The sequence below is a fragment of the Ixodes scapularis genome, unplaced genomic scaffold (assembly GCF_016920785.2).
Source record: "Ixodes scapularis isolate PalLabHiFi unplaced genomic scaffold, ASM1692078v2 PGA_scaffold6__148_contigs__length_123643588, whole genome shotgun sequence".
In the NCBI taxonomy this organism is placed as follows: Eukaryota; Metazoa; Arthropoda; class Arachnida; order Ixodida; family Ixodidae; genus Ixodes; species Ixodes scapularis.
The window spans coordinates 119,285,840-119,303,325 of record NW_024609881.1 but is presented as its reverse complement, the minus strand read 5'-3'; the positions used below and the strand labels follow the sequence as shown (position 1 = coordinate 119,303,325).

General features: G+C 39.2%; 1 protein-coding gene across 2 annotated transcripts; it reads left to right on the top strand.

Moving 5' to 3' along the window:
* The first annotated feature begins 1,243 nt into the window (after positions 1 to 1,243).
* LOC120844544 lies at positions 1,244 to 16,844 on the top strand. Of its 2 annotated transcripts, XM_042286110.1 has the most exons (10): positions 1,244 to 1,402; positions 1,558 to 1,604; positions 5,342 to 5,380; positions 7,302 to 7,337; positions 8,853 to 8,946; positions 12,557 to 12,702; positions 14,637 to 14,684; positions 14,776 to 14,811; positions 15,336 to 15,474; positions 16,751 to 16,844. In XM_042286110.1, the coding sequence occupies exons 1-10, from the start codon at positions 1,330 to 1,332 to the stop codon at positions 16,753 to 16,755; spliced, it is 663 nt and encodes a 220-aa protein (XP_042142044.1). In that variant the 5' UTR covers positions 1,244 to 1,329; the 3' UTR covers positions 16,756 to 16,844. The 2 variants fall into 2 exon arrangements, with proteins under 2 accessions (XP_042142044.1, XP_040072303.1); XM_040216369.1 differs by lacking the exon at positions 16,751 to 16,844 and having other exon boundaries at positions 1,275 to 1,402; positions 15,336 to 15,559.
* The last annotated feature ends 642 nt before the right edge of the window (positions 16,845 to 17,486 follow it).

Sequence of the window (17,486 nt, the reverse complement as noted above, 5' to 3'; positions counted from 1 at the left end):
CGCTTTCCTTGTGAAAAGGGTATATTGCCTAGAATCAATTGCCTATAGGTAAACGGAGAGCGCATACGAGATAACGGGGGTAATTCCCAAATTCCGCAAAGGAAAACTTTAAAAAATGACGATAACGTCTTGAGTGCAAAATGAAACTCTATACTCACAAAGAAACTCGTGTTTATCGGTACCATGATTTATGAGAGAAAAAATGAGTTTCTCAATAGTCCTTCTCCTTCATAACGTTTCAATATTAAATATTGATTGCAATTAATAGTAACTAACACATGTTTTACACCAATATATCGGTCGCGAATATTTCGAATAAATATTATAACTTTTTGATATATAGATATTACGACCAAAATATTTCCGAAATATTTTTCTTAAACGGTGCTTCGTTCCCTGGAGCGAGTGTCCTTTTTGGCTGAATTACGGGTTATCCAAACCATAGAACATGCGGAAAATACGCTTGTGCTGAATTCTGGTGAAACCCAAGCAAAAACCTGGCAAAGCTGCAGCATTGCGGATTTGTCGTGGTTTTTAATTGCAACATCGTAAGAAATAACCTTTGCATTCTGAATTCGTTGTTCGTTCATTTTTTTGAAAGTTGCTATTAGTGAGTACAAATTGATGAGCTTGTGAGTTTCCAGATTTTTCACCCTTTCCAAGGTTCTGAATCTTTTGCACTCGAAAGCAACTATGTTTTATTTGTTTCAAATTCTCCTTTATATTTGAGCCACATCTGTCACAAGACACGAACATGCCTATAAAACCAGGGTTTTTGTTTTGTTTTAGTTTTGTTTTTACCTCAACTTTATAATTACTCTCAAACTTTTCCGCAGTGGTTTCTCATTGTCGACGTGGACCCTACTGAGTGAATAGAATCAACATTAAATAAAAATAGCGTAGAATTCCGCTGACATTGACCTGATAAAAGTTTTATCTGTAAACATTCCATTTGAACGTGAAGAGTTTTACTGGCAATATGTTATAAGAAAAAAATTAAAAAAAGGTATGCCACGTGTGCCATTTTTATGGGCGTATAGCATTGTTAGTCTGGCCAGTTTATCATTAGGTTTATATTTAACCCGCGAGCTATCGCTGCTTCCTGTTATGTATCACGAATCAAACATGGGAAATGTGAAAGGGCACCTGACTGACGCCAAGTAAACGTTACACAGCAGTGTTTCTTGTTTGTTTTATCGTTTTGTTGAGCAGTTCACCATGAGCCTTTTTTAGATAAATAGAGATTGAATTAGCGCCAAGCCATCGAGCCTACCTAGAGTTTCGCCAAGAGAGAAAATAATCGAAAATTACATATTTTAGTAACCAAACATGAATTCCGCTGTAGTCGCCACTTTGTGTGTTCTCTTCCTCTATGTGCATCAAGCCTCGGCTACTGGAGACAGTAAGGTCATTTCATAAATTTCTTACCTTCTAATTACGATTCATTATTGCTTTATGAAGGATGATTACGTCTTCAATTCTGTCTTCCTATTTGTTTTGGAGCTGTGCTAGTTTTGTCTTGATTTTGGTTTTATTTGTGTAATTTCTTATTTACAGGTTCTTGCCTCAACTTTACCTTCTCAAATATCCTGGGTCTGGGAAAGGTATTCGTCTGCCAACGTATCGGCTTGTCAAAGCACCTAACTCATATCGAATATTTTTTTTAAATAATTTTTTAGGGACATATATTTAGTGTTTGGGTCCGTAGTTATTACATTTCAGGATTTTATCAGCGTAATTCGCTACAAGTTTCTAAACATTAGTTCTTGAAGCAGATACATGTATTAGGCTCCTACAGTTAAGAACCGCTGTAACCCGTCCACATAGCGCTTTTTACCATTCACAAGCAGTGGCGTACAAACTTGTTTTTGAGGGGCGGGGGGCAAACCAGCCCCTCCCCCCCCCCCCCCCCCCCCCAGTGCCGGGGGCGGTTTCCTTGGTATCCCTTCAGCGCCGCCGGCCAGTGTTTGCCCTGCCCAGTGGCGGCTGTTTCAGGGGGAGGGGGGGCCAAACACATACCTTGCCCCCCACTCTGAGAACTGGGGGGGGGGGGGGCAAGCGCCCCCCTTGCCCCCCCCCCCCGGTTGGTACTCCCATGTTCACAAGCCTAACCGAGGTAATGTTTTGTGACTCAGAGAATCAACGTCTTTCAGAGAGTAAGCCTTTGGTGTTGCTGTAATACCGCTATAATATTACTCAAAATACCATATTGTCTACTACTCTACGATAATATGTTGATGACAGCCGCAAAATACTATATGAAGGTACTGCGTGGTGCACAGTCATAATAATTAGCCAGTATATAAACCTCGAGTTGAGACAATCCGTAACAATATTGCACCCATTTTGTGAAACTTTCAACAAGCACATCTGTATTTAGCTCCAAATCGTGATAAATGCTATCGCACAAATGAAGTAACAAAAATCGAGGCTCAGTATTGCCCTTGGGCATCAAGAATGAAGGTGCAGTCTTCAAAAATCCACAAGATTCATTTGCCGAGGCAGTTTATGCAGTAGCGGACCCACTGTTGTAAGCAATGCATTACCAAAAACATAGCGAAATACGCTCCTTGTTACTGAAAATAAAAGGAGCACTTTACCGCTACCATTACTAATAAAAACTGACAAATTTTACCTTTGCGTTACTTCTTTATTGTAAACCGAAATATTTTACTTTATTGACGTTGAATGTATGCATATGCGCCATATTTCAAGAAATATTATGTTCATGCAGACGCTTAACTAAATTACTTACCTCTCTTACGGTTTTGATTCTACAGGTATATGGGATGAGTGCAAGAATATATGATTTGGAGCTTAAAACACACAAAAAATCAACTGTTGTTTTTTGGGCTTTGATAAAAACATGCAAAATGTAACGTAAGTATACATTGCCCGTCACGCGAAATAAGTGGCTTAAGTATGTTTTACGGTGCTGTATTAAAATATAATTATTATGTTGTGGCGTTTTTGAAAAAATAACGCTTCACCTGTAATGCAGTTGTTTGTAACGTGTTGCTGCCAACACTGGGAGCGCTAAAAATGTATTGGCCAGAAGCACTTTATTTTTTAGATATAAAATAACGCAGGTTTGTGTATTTATTCACACCACAGACTATGGGCTTAACCAAAACGAATCCTGTGCCGCCGCCTGAATTTGCCTCGTTGAATGGGTCTTTCGTATTGTTCGAAAATTTAGGACAGCTGGATAACGATAAACAATACTTCTTGAGAAAAAAGTTTCGAGCGTTTTGGTAGCAACGTCGAAAATACATTAATTTCAACAAACAATGTTTCGACTATGATTATGCCAAAGTAGTGTTCGATTCTGGTGACTTTCTTTTTACTCCCGCTACCCTACTGAAAAAAAATTATATGAATTTATTTCTGATATGTTTATTGGACACCTATTTTTTGTTATTTCATATCAGTTTCATATGTCACGTATCAGTTTCAGCTAGGCTAGGTGGCGCTAGCTACCGCCCAATTCATGTGCTACAAAATGTTTTTATTTTCTCCCGCCACCATGTAGATACATTACGCATACCACTAGATACATTACGCATACCACTAGCGTCAGCTGAACATATACGTTGAGCAATACACATACATAGCACAACAAACATCAATACAACAGCACACCATACGATAGCTACCTCTTAGGTCTGCGTTTCTGCCTTTTATACTGGTCGTTTTGAAGGTACGGCTTTTCTGGGTGACCATCTAAGCAATAAATAATATTCGCAACATGTTGATTTATTTTCAGTAATGTCATACCTCTGAAAGTATTTTTAACGGCTCAGTTGATGAATCTCTTAGTGGAAAGTAAACCCCAATGCCGTAATTATTTGAAAGCCAATAAATCAAGTTGCTCCACTGCAGTTACAAGCCACATGTTTGCTTGCCCGCACGGCACGTCTTATAATGAAAAAAAATTATATGAACGTATTTATGATACCTTTATTGGCACATTGCAAATTCTGATACGAAAGTCATAAAAGTTATCAGCTAAATCACATATGAACTTGGATGCTGCATATCGATTCTCACACGCCACATATCAGTTTTTGGGTATTTAATATCAGTTTAATATGTCACATATTGGTTTTTGGATAATTAACATCAGTTTTACATGTCGCATATCAGTTTTGGGATATTTCATATCAGTTCCTATATCGATTCATATAATTGTTTTCAGTAAGCTAGCCCAAGTAGCTCAGTTCTTTGGGTCAAAAGTTGTTGGTTATTTTGGTCTGGAAATGTAGAAAATGTTAAAAAGCCCGAATGAGCAAAATTTGAGCCAGGCTGGATCTTCTTTTGTCCAGAGCCTGGGTATCTTGGCCCTAATTTGCCAAACAAAAGTTCTTCACCGCTCGTAGTTTTGCTGTCGTCTGGAAACTTTGGGCCTTGATTACCAAACAAGTTCCCGATTTCGTCTTCACTGCTGCTTCCTCCTTTCATAAGAGCACGTCTGGCTCAAGTGTGGCACTTCTGCTTCTGCAATTACATGGCGTGCCAGAAAAAGGATGGCAACTCCGCAAAAATATATTTGTAACAAACTAACACCTCGGAGTAAAAGCGTACTAGGTTCAATTCCAACCATTAGAATCGCCAAGGTTGCGCCAAGTTTAGAGTTTCCCTGGCGTGCTATCTGACGTTCCTTATTTTACGCATTTCAATGTGGAGTGTGTCAATAATAGTTGCAGACATCTTGAGGAATGCAGGGTGTGACGTGTCCCGGTGTTTTGTTGTAATGTCAGCAAGCTTATTAACGCTGCGGAGCTAAAATTTCCGTATTGGACAAGCAAGAAGTGCGAATATTATGAACGGCGCCATCCATTTCCTTTTAAGTATGGGATTATAAAACACTTAAGGATGATTTTATTTTGCTGCGTCATCATTTTGTTAAATTCCGAATAAAAAGGTGACTAGAATATTTTTCTTTTTTTTCTTTCACTTTTCATGTTCTTTGATTAATCACTGAACACGTGTGAAGGCCTTCTCGTCTATCACGAATGTTGGGTACCGACTCTTCCGTTAATCAGAAGAAGCAAATTATATTGCCCCAGCAATGTTGTATATATTTAAACTAATGTTTTTCACACACATTTTGTATTGGCGAACTACAAATTAAAGACGACGTCCCCAAAAGATGCACAAGATCTTAATACGAATCTTAAGTAGAGCCATATTATAATAGGTATTTTAAAAGTAAGATACCAAGTTTTCCCAGTCGGTTGGAACATTACTATATCATTGTGTTTAATTTGAATGAACACTGAAACAACAAATATTAAACGTCCTAATTTATAAACTAGGTTCTTGTGTGAATTTTTTTCAGTGCTTAGGCCCAACTGCTGACCTCTGTACTTCAAATAGCGTAAGTAAAATTCTATCAGTGATGTGTGACGGTTATAATTTTCCTGACAACGAGTGCAGTATCAGTTCGCTTAACATAATATTATGGAAGGCACAGACGTTCACGTACCATAATAAAATGTATTTACGTATTTACAAAAGCAGGACATAATCAGCGATAAGGCTGAGCGCGCCTGGTCATCGGTGTTTTCAGCTGGTGCACATGCTGCCGATCTTATATTCGCGTAGCACGAGAACACACTGCGCTCGGTGGCTCGTGGCATGCTTGTCGTAGCGTCATAGATGCTGCCTATCCTCCTCCTTTAAGGAGTCTCCATAGTTCAGGTAACCACGAGACGGGGTGATCATGAAATTTAGGGAGTGGCGTTGTGTGGATCGCAGGATGGGTATGTGAAGAGGGTGGTAGCAGTGGCAGTGCGTCTACCCGTGCAAGTTTCGAAGGTTTCGGTTCCAGATGTGCACCCTTGAGCCAGTCTAGTGAAACAGTGCCACGTCAATCCTTGACATCTGGGACGAAAAGGTACTTTTCTGTTGAAGAATATTAAATGGTTCATTGCAAGGTGGTTGGACAGGTGAACGCACCGCGTCATGGCGACGGAAACCTGTGTCGCAGTGCTTAGGTCTTTGGAGACGTAGGTTCGAATGCGTTCGTTTGGTCTGGTGAGAGTAGCTCGGTTCTTTGTGATAATGTCGCGGAGCTGTGTGGTATGGCTAGAAAGGCCGGGGATGGCTGTGGCTGCAGGCGCTCGACGTGACGCCAGAATATCACTAAATCAATTGTTGTAATATTAAATGCCGCATTGCCTTTTTTCTGTGTGCTGAACCAAAAATAGTTTTTTTAAAGACGCAATGAACTGACTAAATGAATGCGCATTTCATTGTTTGAATGAATGCGCACGCGCAATGTGCAATGAATGCGCATTTCATCTCGCTTAAAATTTTATGTAAAGATTCGCCGTATGTTTCTTTATTTATTTAAGTTTTACGCGACACGTTATTCAGAATACAATTTACACAACTCATCGCGGTTTATCAAAAAAATAATGATTCGGGATATTTTGTGCTCATACGAATTTCGTCGGAAGCTGGAAGTATTTTGACGAGCAGAATGATCGCCAACGCTTGGATAGTGTGATTAAACAAATATACAGTGCAAAAAAATTGTTATTGAAGTTTTCTAAAAAAACATATTTAACACTGCACTTTCAGTTCTAATGAGCTTGCAACTCAAACTGCATAATTAAAAAAAAGGACTGTTCTGTCACACCAAATATCATAGATGAGCGTATGAAAGTACTCACCTTTCTGCAGTCCTATTTGTCTTATGTGTGGACAGTCATGTACCATGAAACAATGACTCTCTGGAAATGTAGGCTACAAATTTGCTTCATATCAAATGTATGCTGAACATCTAGGTGCTAGAAAAAGCAAACAAGCTCGCTTAAGTTTCCTAGTTAAACTGTAGAACTAATTTATGGGTGTCGTACTATATTGCTTCGTGTAATATAACATTTATTGTGAAGTGAAAATATATTTTCACTTCACACGTCACACAAACGCTTGACAAGCAATTAATAACTACAGAACTGTTTGCCATTGTGGTGTTGAGCGCAATATGTGGATATGTTCAACGCACCCAATAGACTATTAGTCATAAAATGTTTTCAGATAAAAAATAGGGTTAGTTAAAAAGAGAAAGCCTTTTTCTCGAATCAAAATTCTATTGGTATTCCCATCCATGAATTGCCCTAAAAAAACGTGCAGTGCTATTTGATCTGGAAATTTAAATCGATTATTTTTACACACTTCTAGACAATTAAAAACTCGAAGTTTATATTAGGTACTCAAATTTTGCTAAACATGAAAGACCTGTTTAGTAATCGAAGATGTATCGTCATATTTTATCTGCTTTCCAATTGCAGCAAGCCGCTGTGGACCTAATTGGAAACCTGGTTTTGGTAAGTCTTGCAAAAAATAAAATGACGGCGTTTATTGCTTCAGTATAATTATATGCAGATTTACACATTTAAAATATGATTACAACAGAAGGCCCGGCTCATTGTGCCAAACCAGTGTGTTTCTAATGAACAGGTTTGCACACACACCAGGTTTGTTTTTAAAACATAAACTGCTGTACAAGCTTAAACCTGGAAACCAAACTTCGAGCGTACAGAGAGGATGCCATGCGATGAAGCTATCGATCGCATAACAGATGATACTAAAATGATGCATCATCCAATAATATTTAAGCAATTAATTTTAGCTAAAAAAACCTAAACGTGGCTACTTCAAGCCTGATAGATAGGTGAAGACGTAAAAGGGAAAAGAACTGAACATACCAAAAAGAAAACTTAAAACAGTTATTCCGTGAGTGCAATTTGTCTGAACTACACGGAGCCTTTATAGGAAGGTCTTTCCGCCCTTGAGAGCTGGCATCTAATATTTTAATGTCTAAAAAAGTTAGGACGTTGTGTCATCTTTTTGTGAAAACAAATATTGAGACATAAAAATATTTTCGCAAAGACACTGCGCAGATTGTAGTTGAAATTCGAATTCATACCTTTTGTACCGTCTCGTATTGCGGAAATGCTTCTTTACTAAGCTACTTAGGCACTATTGTGGTAATACTATTATTATTATGCCGGCGACCATGATAAAGCGTTTATCTTTCTCATAAACGATTCACATAACTTTTTGATATAACTGTTTTCATCCCGCGGACGGGACTCCCGCCACTTACGAACGACTTTTGATGTTTGATTAAAAATTTAAATTTAAATGTTTATTTTTTTGTATACTATATATGCGTGTAAACATAAAAGACAAAGCTACCGGCTCGCGCTACTTGCACCTTTCGCAGTGTCTGTGCACAAAATAAATGTTTCCGCATTTAATAGCCACAGCTTCAGAACCTCACAATCCTGGTACACAACCAGGAATGCGTTTTCTTGCGTCTCTAATAAAAACGGAGTGCTTACAATACGATGATGTTATTAGGTTTCTGTAGCATTTGGAGGTCACGCATGGCGGTCCTACCAGCTGACCTTAATGCTAAAAAAGTTCGGCATTATTTTATTTTTTTTCAATTTGCTGAAACTGTGTTCATGCGAAACACGAACGGGAATCTGAACCGACTGAACTGAAGTTTTGAAAACCCTTCTCAAAAGGCGCTAGTTTTAGTATGCTGTTCAAAGTTTTGTACAGCTTTCTAAATTGACTTGACAGGTCTTCTCTTCCATACATTTAATAATAAAAGAAAAGGCTCACAACCTTGGGCTTGTAAATCGGGCTCATACTGGTGGGGTCATGGGTCCGAACCCCCTTGGAGGTCATTCGGAATCTATATATTTGTTTTCGTTTAACCCCTTATAACTCGATTTTTAACGCATGCGCATACGTCGCGTTGAATACGTTCAGAGGGATAAGAGCGCAAGTACGTAGGGTTCACTCATAAACGCTTTATTTGTCAACAGTGTGCTCTGGATGGCATCGGGGACCTGAATGTTGGGTCCCAGCTCTATCTGATATTCCAGGGTCTGCTGGTTACTTTTGAGAGACTCAACCTCGGTAACGAATCAAGCAAACTTTTGTCTATTCTACTGTATATGAAATTGCAAAAAATGGTCATATATATGTGAAACATTGGCCACCCGCTTAACTGAAAACGCTAGCTAAAATGCTCGATGCGCAGATTTAATACGTGTTTTCTGGCTGTTATATATATATATATATATATATATATATATATATAGGGTGTTATATAAGCTTTACACATCTGGTTAAAAAAAGCCATGAAAGTTACACTTATGTAGTTTGTGCAGGTGAGTTATATGGCCAGGGGGACATTACGTAGGTGGCTAATTTTTGCGATAACTCGGCTAATTAGTTGAAATGCTTTAATTAACGTTTTTATTAGTGAAAATAGATATATGGTTCCAATTAGAATCTTACTGAGCGTCATTGAAGACCACTAAATCAACTTTATTTAGAACGACTTGGACCTCATGGGAAACTCGGGGGCGCACCAAAGTTACCACTCGCGCAGCAGGCACCAAGCTAGCAGTGGCAAAACGCGGATGATTAAATTATCATCGCGGTCCGCCACTGCTAGCTTTGCGCCTGCGGCACGAGTGGTATCTTTGGTGCGCCCCCGCGTTATCCACGAGCTACAAGTCGCTCTAATAAAAATTGATTTAGTGGTTTTCGATGACGCTCAATAAGTTTCGAATTGGGACTATATGTCTATTTTCACTAATCAAAAAGTTAATTAACGAATCATAATAAATTAGCTGACTTATCGCAACGAGTAGCCACCCACGAATGTCCCCCTGCACAAACTCACCTGCACAAACTGCATAAGTATAACTTTAATGGCTTTGTTTTAAACAAACCCGTAAAATCTGTAAAAAATAAACAAAAAAACAAAAAAAACACCCTGTATATGATAATGCAGTGAGTGCGCAGGTGAGCTGGTGGATGTTAACCATTTTGTTCTTAGCCCGACACTGAGGCAGGAAAAGAGGAAAGTATATATATATTTCCGTCGAATTTGTGCAATTTTTCAGAAAGTCGTAAAATGGTGCGCGTGCCTTCTATCGTTGTGCAATTTGTTGATTTAATGTTTTTCGATGATGCTGAGCAATTTTCTAATTGAAACCGTGCCCTTAAACGCAATATTAAAAAAGTTAGTTACGAAAAAATAATTAATAACTTAATTATCCCAGACTTTAACAACTTTCTAAATGGGCCCCTGGCCCAGGACCAAAACGACATAAACCTTTTTTCGTTGCGATGAGTAGTTTTTGTAGGAGCGATTTGGCTTGCGTTCTCTGAAACACCCTCTGTGCGTGTGTGTGCGTGTGTGCGCGTGCGTGCGTGCGTGTGTGTGGGCGTGCGTATGTGTGTGTGCGTGTGCGTGTGCGTGCGTGTGTATGTGTTTGTGTATGTGTGTTTGTGTGTGTGTGTGTGTGCGCGCGCTCACCGACGTCAGCATGTAAATTCCTTACGATTTCCATGAATTGAAGGCTTCGGCTGTACAATTTCCTTCACAGACATTTCTCAATTACATGATTTGACATTTTATTATCTGCCATAACGTGAAATTTTTATCATCATGCGTGACATCTGAACACAAAATAATAAAAAAATAGGAAGCAAAATTAATCGTATACCGATCGAGTCGGATGCTTCGTAACAATAGATCCAATCGATCAGCACGGTTCAGTAATTTTCATGTTTTCTACTATTAACTGTCATAATATATACATTTCAAAATTTAATAAACATCATAACCATATTATGAAGGAATAATCCTTCAACCTCACGTAAAACATATATCTGTATAACATAAACACTGTTCTGCTTCGTAACTACACGTTTTTATATCAACAATAGCTTTTTAATTGTAATGTTAATAAATTACCACTCAGCAAAATATATTGAGAGTGGACGTGACTTTAGTAATGTGACAATAATAAAATAATAGTAGTCAAACCCTCAGCAAGAGTTGAAGACTGCAGCGGTTTTGAGAATGTATTCACGACCCAATGTTTCCCTTAATCCTGTATCTACGTATCAACAAATAGAACGTTTACAGAGGAATACAAACAAGAACAATCACTAAATAATGTAAGATAAAATACATCGAGAATTAAATTTTTGTAAGCGTTCTGTTCATTTCGTAACCCGAATAGAATTGACAGTAAAAATATCCGGGAGATATGTTAAAGCTGAGCTTTGATAGATGATGTTGGCGGTGCATGATTTAGCAGATACAATTTTTTCATCACCGCCACTAAAGCAGCCATTTTAAAGCTGGCGTCATTTGGCACTGGATGCCTCTGACTTATAAAAAGAACCCATCTCGAACAGTTCTCCGCAGCTTAGAGGCGCAAGCACTGACTACGCACATCCACACTTCCCTCCAAGCGGGCATGCGAAACCATCCGCCACTTACAGATCACACAGAATGACTCCCCGGCCACCAAGGCCTTCAGGGAAATGAGAGAGCACACGCTTTGGCCCGCGACGGCGAACCTCCGGACCCCCCGACACACTGCCCGGAACGATGCCACCCATGCGAGGACCGCTCAGAACATCACAAGAAAAGAAATGCACACATGGCCAACTACGGGTCCCAGCGCTGCAAGCTCCCCTCCCCTTCCTCTTCCCACACCAGACGGGGGGCCTCTATCATCCGGATGGCACAGACCCTTTCTCTTCCTTCGGAGGACTATATCCACTTCATGCAACAGGCTACCCCTCCATTGAACAGACAGACTGATCTTGCCCCAGGTTCTCAAACTCCCTTACCAGTCTCTCTCCCTCCCTTCTTCCCTTCTCAGTCCCCTATTCCCGGGCAAGCGGGGTTGCTCCCCCGAAGGATCTCTAAGCGACCCAGTGGCCACTCCTCGTAGCCCACATTGAAAAAATAAGTCCATCCTCGGACGCCAAACCACCGACCCCACAAAGGACGAGGACGGCGCTTCCTCGTCCACCGATGAAGATTGAATACGACTCAGGCTTGAGTTGTGTTATAAAGTTTATTCTCTCTCTCTCTCTTTATCTCTTTATCTTGAACACGCTTATATATGGATGTCATTCAGAATTGTGCAGTCTGTCTCCATCCATGTTCCGCAAGCATTCATTCCACTCCAATCAATAACAAACTCGTCATATTATAATGCCCTACTAAAGCAATAAGTTACCCCATAGTACATATATGTCATATTTTTATTGAAACTACCATATGTAAAAAGGCAGCAAATTAAGTCGTTTTATCCGCAGATTTTTTAATTTTAAGTGGTTCGAGACAATCTTTCATATTTTATTTACGTGTTATAAACATAAAACACAATATCGACGGCGACCCTACGCCACGTCCATTTAGATGAAAGTATTGCTATTTTAAAATTTCATAAACTCTAGTGAAAAAAACAATGTAATTTATATGCAACCTGACAAACAAAGTATGGCACACAATCACCGTCGAACAGGACAATGATCCGTGTGCTTTCAACTGAGAAAATGCTTATGATGTAGTATATCACGTATGAATGTCATGCGCTATTTTGAGGTATAGGTGATAGAGGTCATAAGTGTTTTGTGGGGTTTTTTTTCAATCGGGTGTGAACTCATCTGTTTCTCCTACGCATGGCGCTGACTTGCATCCTTGCAGGCATAGGAAAGGATCTGATCAGTGGACTCTGCGGTCTTCTTGCAAGCCTGCTGGGGACGACTTGCAGCCTGACCGAATTAGATCAGACAACATTGTGCGACGAACCCCTTGATTTGAATCTTCCGAGCGTCCTTGGGGTCGGGGAGGTATGCCCGTAATTATCATTCCTCCATCACTGCTCACTTCGTGGGAGAGCAAACACGAATACCCTCATATGTGGCCTAATGAGCTTGCGTCTTTTTTTATTGATTTCCCAGGTTCAGCTGGTAAGGGAGCAGATATAAGGATGTGGTACTTACCAGAACCTATGCGCACTAAATTTCAGTTGCTTATGATAATCACATAATATTGTACGCAACAGCTATATCAGACAAATAGAAGCAAAATGGGCAAGTTAATAGGCAGCAAATACAATAGGTACAGAACGTGCGAGAAATAAAATTGGATACATATTGCATGTATATTCGACCAAATTTCTGTGGCCGCATTTGCGCAATTTATGATATAAAAACACTCAATATGCAATACCTTAGTCGCACAACTCTTGTTGGACACAACTAAACATATGACAACTCTGACGATACGTTACGATATGTTACTATAAAATCTCGCTTAAAACTGTAATACAGATATATCTCCCGGATATTAACAACCTAAAGCATTGGTACAAAATTACAATGCAAACATTTTTTATAGCAGGCTACATAAAGTGACTATGCTGAGCAGCGCAGTATTTGCATAAAAATAAAATTTTGCTGCGAATAGAAATCTTCTGAAATTATATTTTTAGAACTAAAACCTTTTATTGGCCTCTGTCTACCTTCGCATTTTTTAGAGTTTGAGATATTTAGTAAGTTAACGTTAATCGGCCATAATAGCCTGTGACCGGCAAACGTTGAATGCAGTTCTGATAAATGAGATCGCAAGTCCGCCATTCCGCACAAACCGTTTTTATAACGATGGCATTTTTGTTTATTATAAGCGAAGCGACGTTTAAAGATTCTAGCAATGTTCATTGCCATGCCGGAGCGAAGGCCCGTAGTTTTACAGGACGTTAAATTGCACATCCACTCAGACAAAAGTTTAGCGTTGTTTCTAAAAGACGTGAGGGTCAGGCATGAGGACATTTAAATGCGTTTTTATTTTGTGTCCCCGATTGTAATTAGTGCTTCCGTGATACGTGGATTATACTGCAAAACTATGAATTTACATGTTTACATGTGCGGCTTTAATTATACTCGGTTTCGCTTGAAGCCTGAACTCATTCATTGCTACGAGCCGATGAAGTCAAACAAGCAGCGCCAAAAGTGCATCATCATGGCGCACATCAGCTTTGTGCGTTTGCCTTCGGTGACTAAATCACTCGCGCATAGCGAATTCGTCGCAGTCCTGCGCTTTTGTATACGCGTGATTGGTTCGTTCGGCGATTGCATGTTCACAATGACAACATGGTGATGATGATGATGAACATTTCGCGCAGCCTCAGTGGCTGCGTCAAATCGGAGCGGCAGATACGGTCGCACTTAGAGTGAAACAAAGTATAAACCAAATAGACCGTTTGTGGTGAAAATATCTTTCTATCTTTTCCTTTTTGTCGTTACTCTATGCTGTCATTGCGCATTGTGAATACGGTGTCTATATACGCCTGCCTTTTGAACAATGTGCGCCAACCAGCGCAGCAACGCACTTCGCTTTACTTTGTAGAAATTTCTGAATTACCCCCCTCTCCCTCTCTTTGGCTCGGCCATACGATAGTAGAGTATACCCATTAAGAAAACGCCAACAAATACGAAGAAATTAATTTCCTTCCTAAGATACCCATGCGTCATTGGTACACAGTTCTCAAATGATCTCCGAATGTTTCAAAACGTAAAACTACATGGTGTGGATGCTTGTTGTAAGGCAAAGGGGTTCGCACCCTCCTTGGGCGGGAATCTTACTATTATTTAGAAAAAATTTATTCTTCAATATTAACGTTTCGTGCTATTTACAGTTCCTATTTACGAATGAAAATCTGTAGTAATAGAATCAGCCCGAGAACCGCCACTTTGTTTTCTTATTGATTCTTTTTCTGTTCCAGTGTTTCGGGACGCAGTTGCAAGTTTGCGACCAAGGACAACTTGTGACTGTAGGTAGATACACCACCATTAATTTGCCATATCTTCGATGAAATATAAATTAGTAGTAATTATACTTTGTGTATTGATCTGCCTTTGCAGGTAGGTCTCGTGGAGATTCTTTTTAATTTTATCCTGGTGAGTGCATAGTTTGAAAAGTTTTCTATAACGACCGAAAAAACAACAACATTAGAATACACCTGTAGAGTTTTCTCATTTTATTTAAACACCCTATATATGTTTGTATTGAAACAGTTCGTATACTAATGGCTGCTAATTAGCGAAGTCGGTTCAAGAATATGGTCACTGACAGACGAAGAAACGCTGGACGCGACCTATGATGTTCAGTCTTCTTGCCTTGTATACAAGTAGTTCGGATTTCGTAGTTGCTACTTTCGCTATAACAAGATGCACAAGGCTCCTATAGGCTAGCGTTTCACGCAAGCCTATAGGAGTAACTTCTGTAAAATAACAAAAAGTAAAGTTCGTGCTAACTCGTAAGGACCATAAGTATAAACGCGAAAGAAATATATATATATATATATATATATTCTTTTTTTTAATTTACCGGCCAGCCAAATAATGTTAAGACATTACGAGCTTCAAGCATTTTTATTATTTTACGCGCAGCGTTTGAAAATGGGAAAATCCTTGTTTTGCAGTGTATGTTGGGCAAGCTGAACGACGCCAATCTGGGGTCAATTTTGGGAAATATTGTCTGCAGCATGTTCAATATTTTGAACAAGATTCTTGGGACGTCCTTTATTACGACGCTGCTCAGCGGTATTCTTGGTATAAATTGTGAGTGAAGGTACCTTCGTAAAGTTCAAGGTCTATTATCTACATTCAAGTTAGTCGGTTTCGCAGCAGTTCAAACTTAAGAGTCTTGTGAATGTTTGAGCCATGGTGTACCTAAAACTATTAATTGCCAGTCAATACCAGCCTGACTTATTCATTTTCGTGCAGCGCAGTCATTTGACAAGAGTGATTATGATCCATGAGTTAGAACTTATTGTTTCCTAAAACTGCACGGCAATGAAACAAACGGCTCCTTTCTGCGTTAGCATTGTACCTTGCAATATGTTCTAATTATCATCGACTTCGTAGTGCTTCAACGTTTTCTGGTGTATTTCGCGGTGTGACAATTTTTATGATAGCTGCCTATATTTCAAAATTCTTTCTGTTTTGTTATTTCTATATTTCTAGCTTTTATAACTGTTTTTACTTCAATTCCATATGTCTTCCTTTTTTTAGAATGCTTCATTTTGTTGTAGACGCGCGAATAAATAATATAAATTAATAAATCAACAACTGTTAAACCATGTTTAAAAGCGGAGACACAAATTATGTGGAGGGGTTTTATTGACCTTACATTGCAGCGTACAGTTAAATCTAGAATAGGACGCATTATTCACGTGTGTCGATACCCAGGAGCAATTATGAACAGGACGAATAGAAACAAGTCCAGTTTTTTTTTTCGGATCTTAAAAATATTTAGAAGGAGGTGCTTGCGTAAAGGTTGAACCACATTTCAAAGACCAGGCTAATTATTTTCAGAATTATGATTTTTATTTTTCCTTTGCCCACGTATCTACGATTCATCAACATGCGAGGATAAGACATTAGCAGGCTTACTCGATTTAGTTCAAACGAACAGGACCAATCCTTTTATTTATATATGTTTCATATCCCCTACCGAGTTCAGGCTTTGATATGCATTTTGTTTGCTACACTAATTGGAATAAACCTTTTTACTTTACATTTTATAAAAGAGAGATATGTTCAGGCTTAACCGATCTGATAGATTCCATTTTACAATGGACTGTGGCTTTCTTTTCTATGATTTGCAATAGACCACTGAATATAGCAGGCTTGAACCTCTTCACGAGCTTAAAATTACTACCCTTGATAAAATGCAACACGAAAGTGTTTATACAACGCGGTTCAACTGCATATTTGACGTGAAACTGACCACTGAATAGCGAATACCACCAAAAACTGAGGAAAATCATTTGCTTATGTTCTAGCACAAGTGATCATTTGTAATTGATAGTGTGAGAATTTATGTTTTCCACAGGTTGAACATGGCCATATGAACAATAATTGGTTGCCAAGACGCAGCGAATTTCTTCAATGCCACCATAAATAAACACCGAAACTTCTACCATAACTGCTCAGTCCATGGATCGCAATATTCTATGTTTCTGTGTGCTGATGTTGGTTGTTCCCTATTTGGAAGAGTGGCAACGACCTTTTGAATAAAAGCATTACTTGTTTGAATCAACGTCATTCTTTAGTTCTTTTCTATAATATTAAACGCGTCTTACAATTCCCATGGGACATGAACATCTTTTTAGGGGAATGTGTTCCACTGCAACAGCAAAAGAAGACCAGTGCATGACTTGTGATGTTCGTGATTTTCGCGTCGTGACTCTTTCCTTGGTGTTCTTATCGGCTAATTTACCAATTTCACTAGCTGCAAAGAGACAATCAAATTTTCGCAAATCGCCGTGCCCAGAATTTTTTAGGATGTCATTTACATTAACAACGCGCATCCGATCTTCACGACAGCGACAATCACTTCAAAAAGTTCATGCTAAAAAAAAAAAAAAAGCTTGGACACGCGAGGGAGCATCAAGGCAAGCAAGCTTGAAATGTCTGAGTAGTGCAATTTATAAGGATGAACAATAATATTTGCCTTACGGGAGAAAGAGAGAACGTTAGCTTTGGTGGGGCTTAAAAGCTGCGAGTTTGTACAGCACCACAGGCGAATCGCATCAACATCGTTTAGTAAGAGTTCACAGCCAACAGGC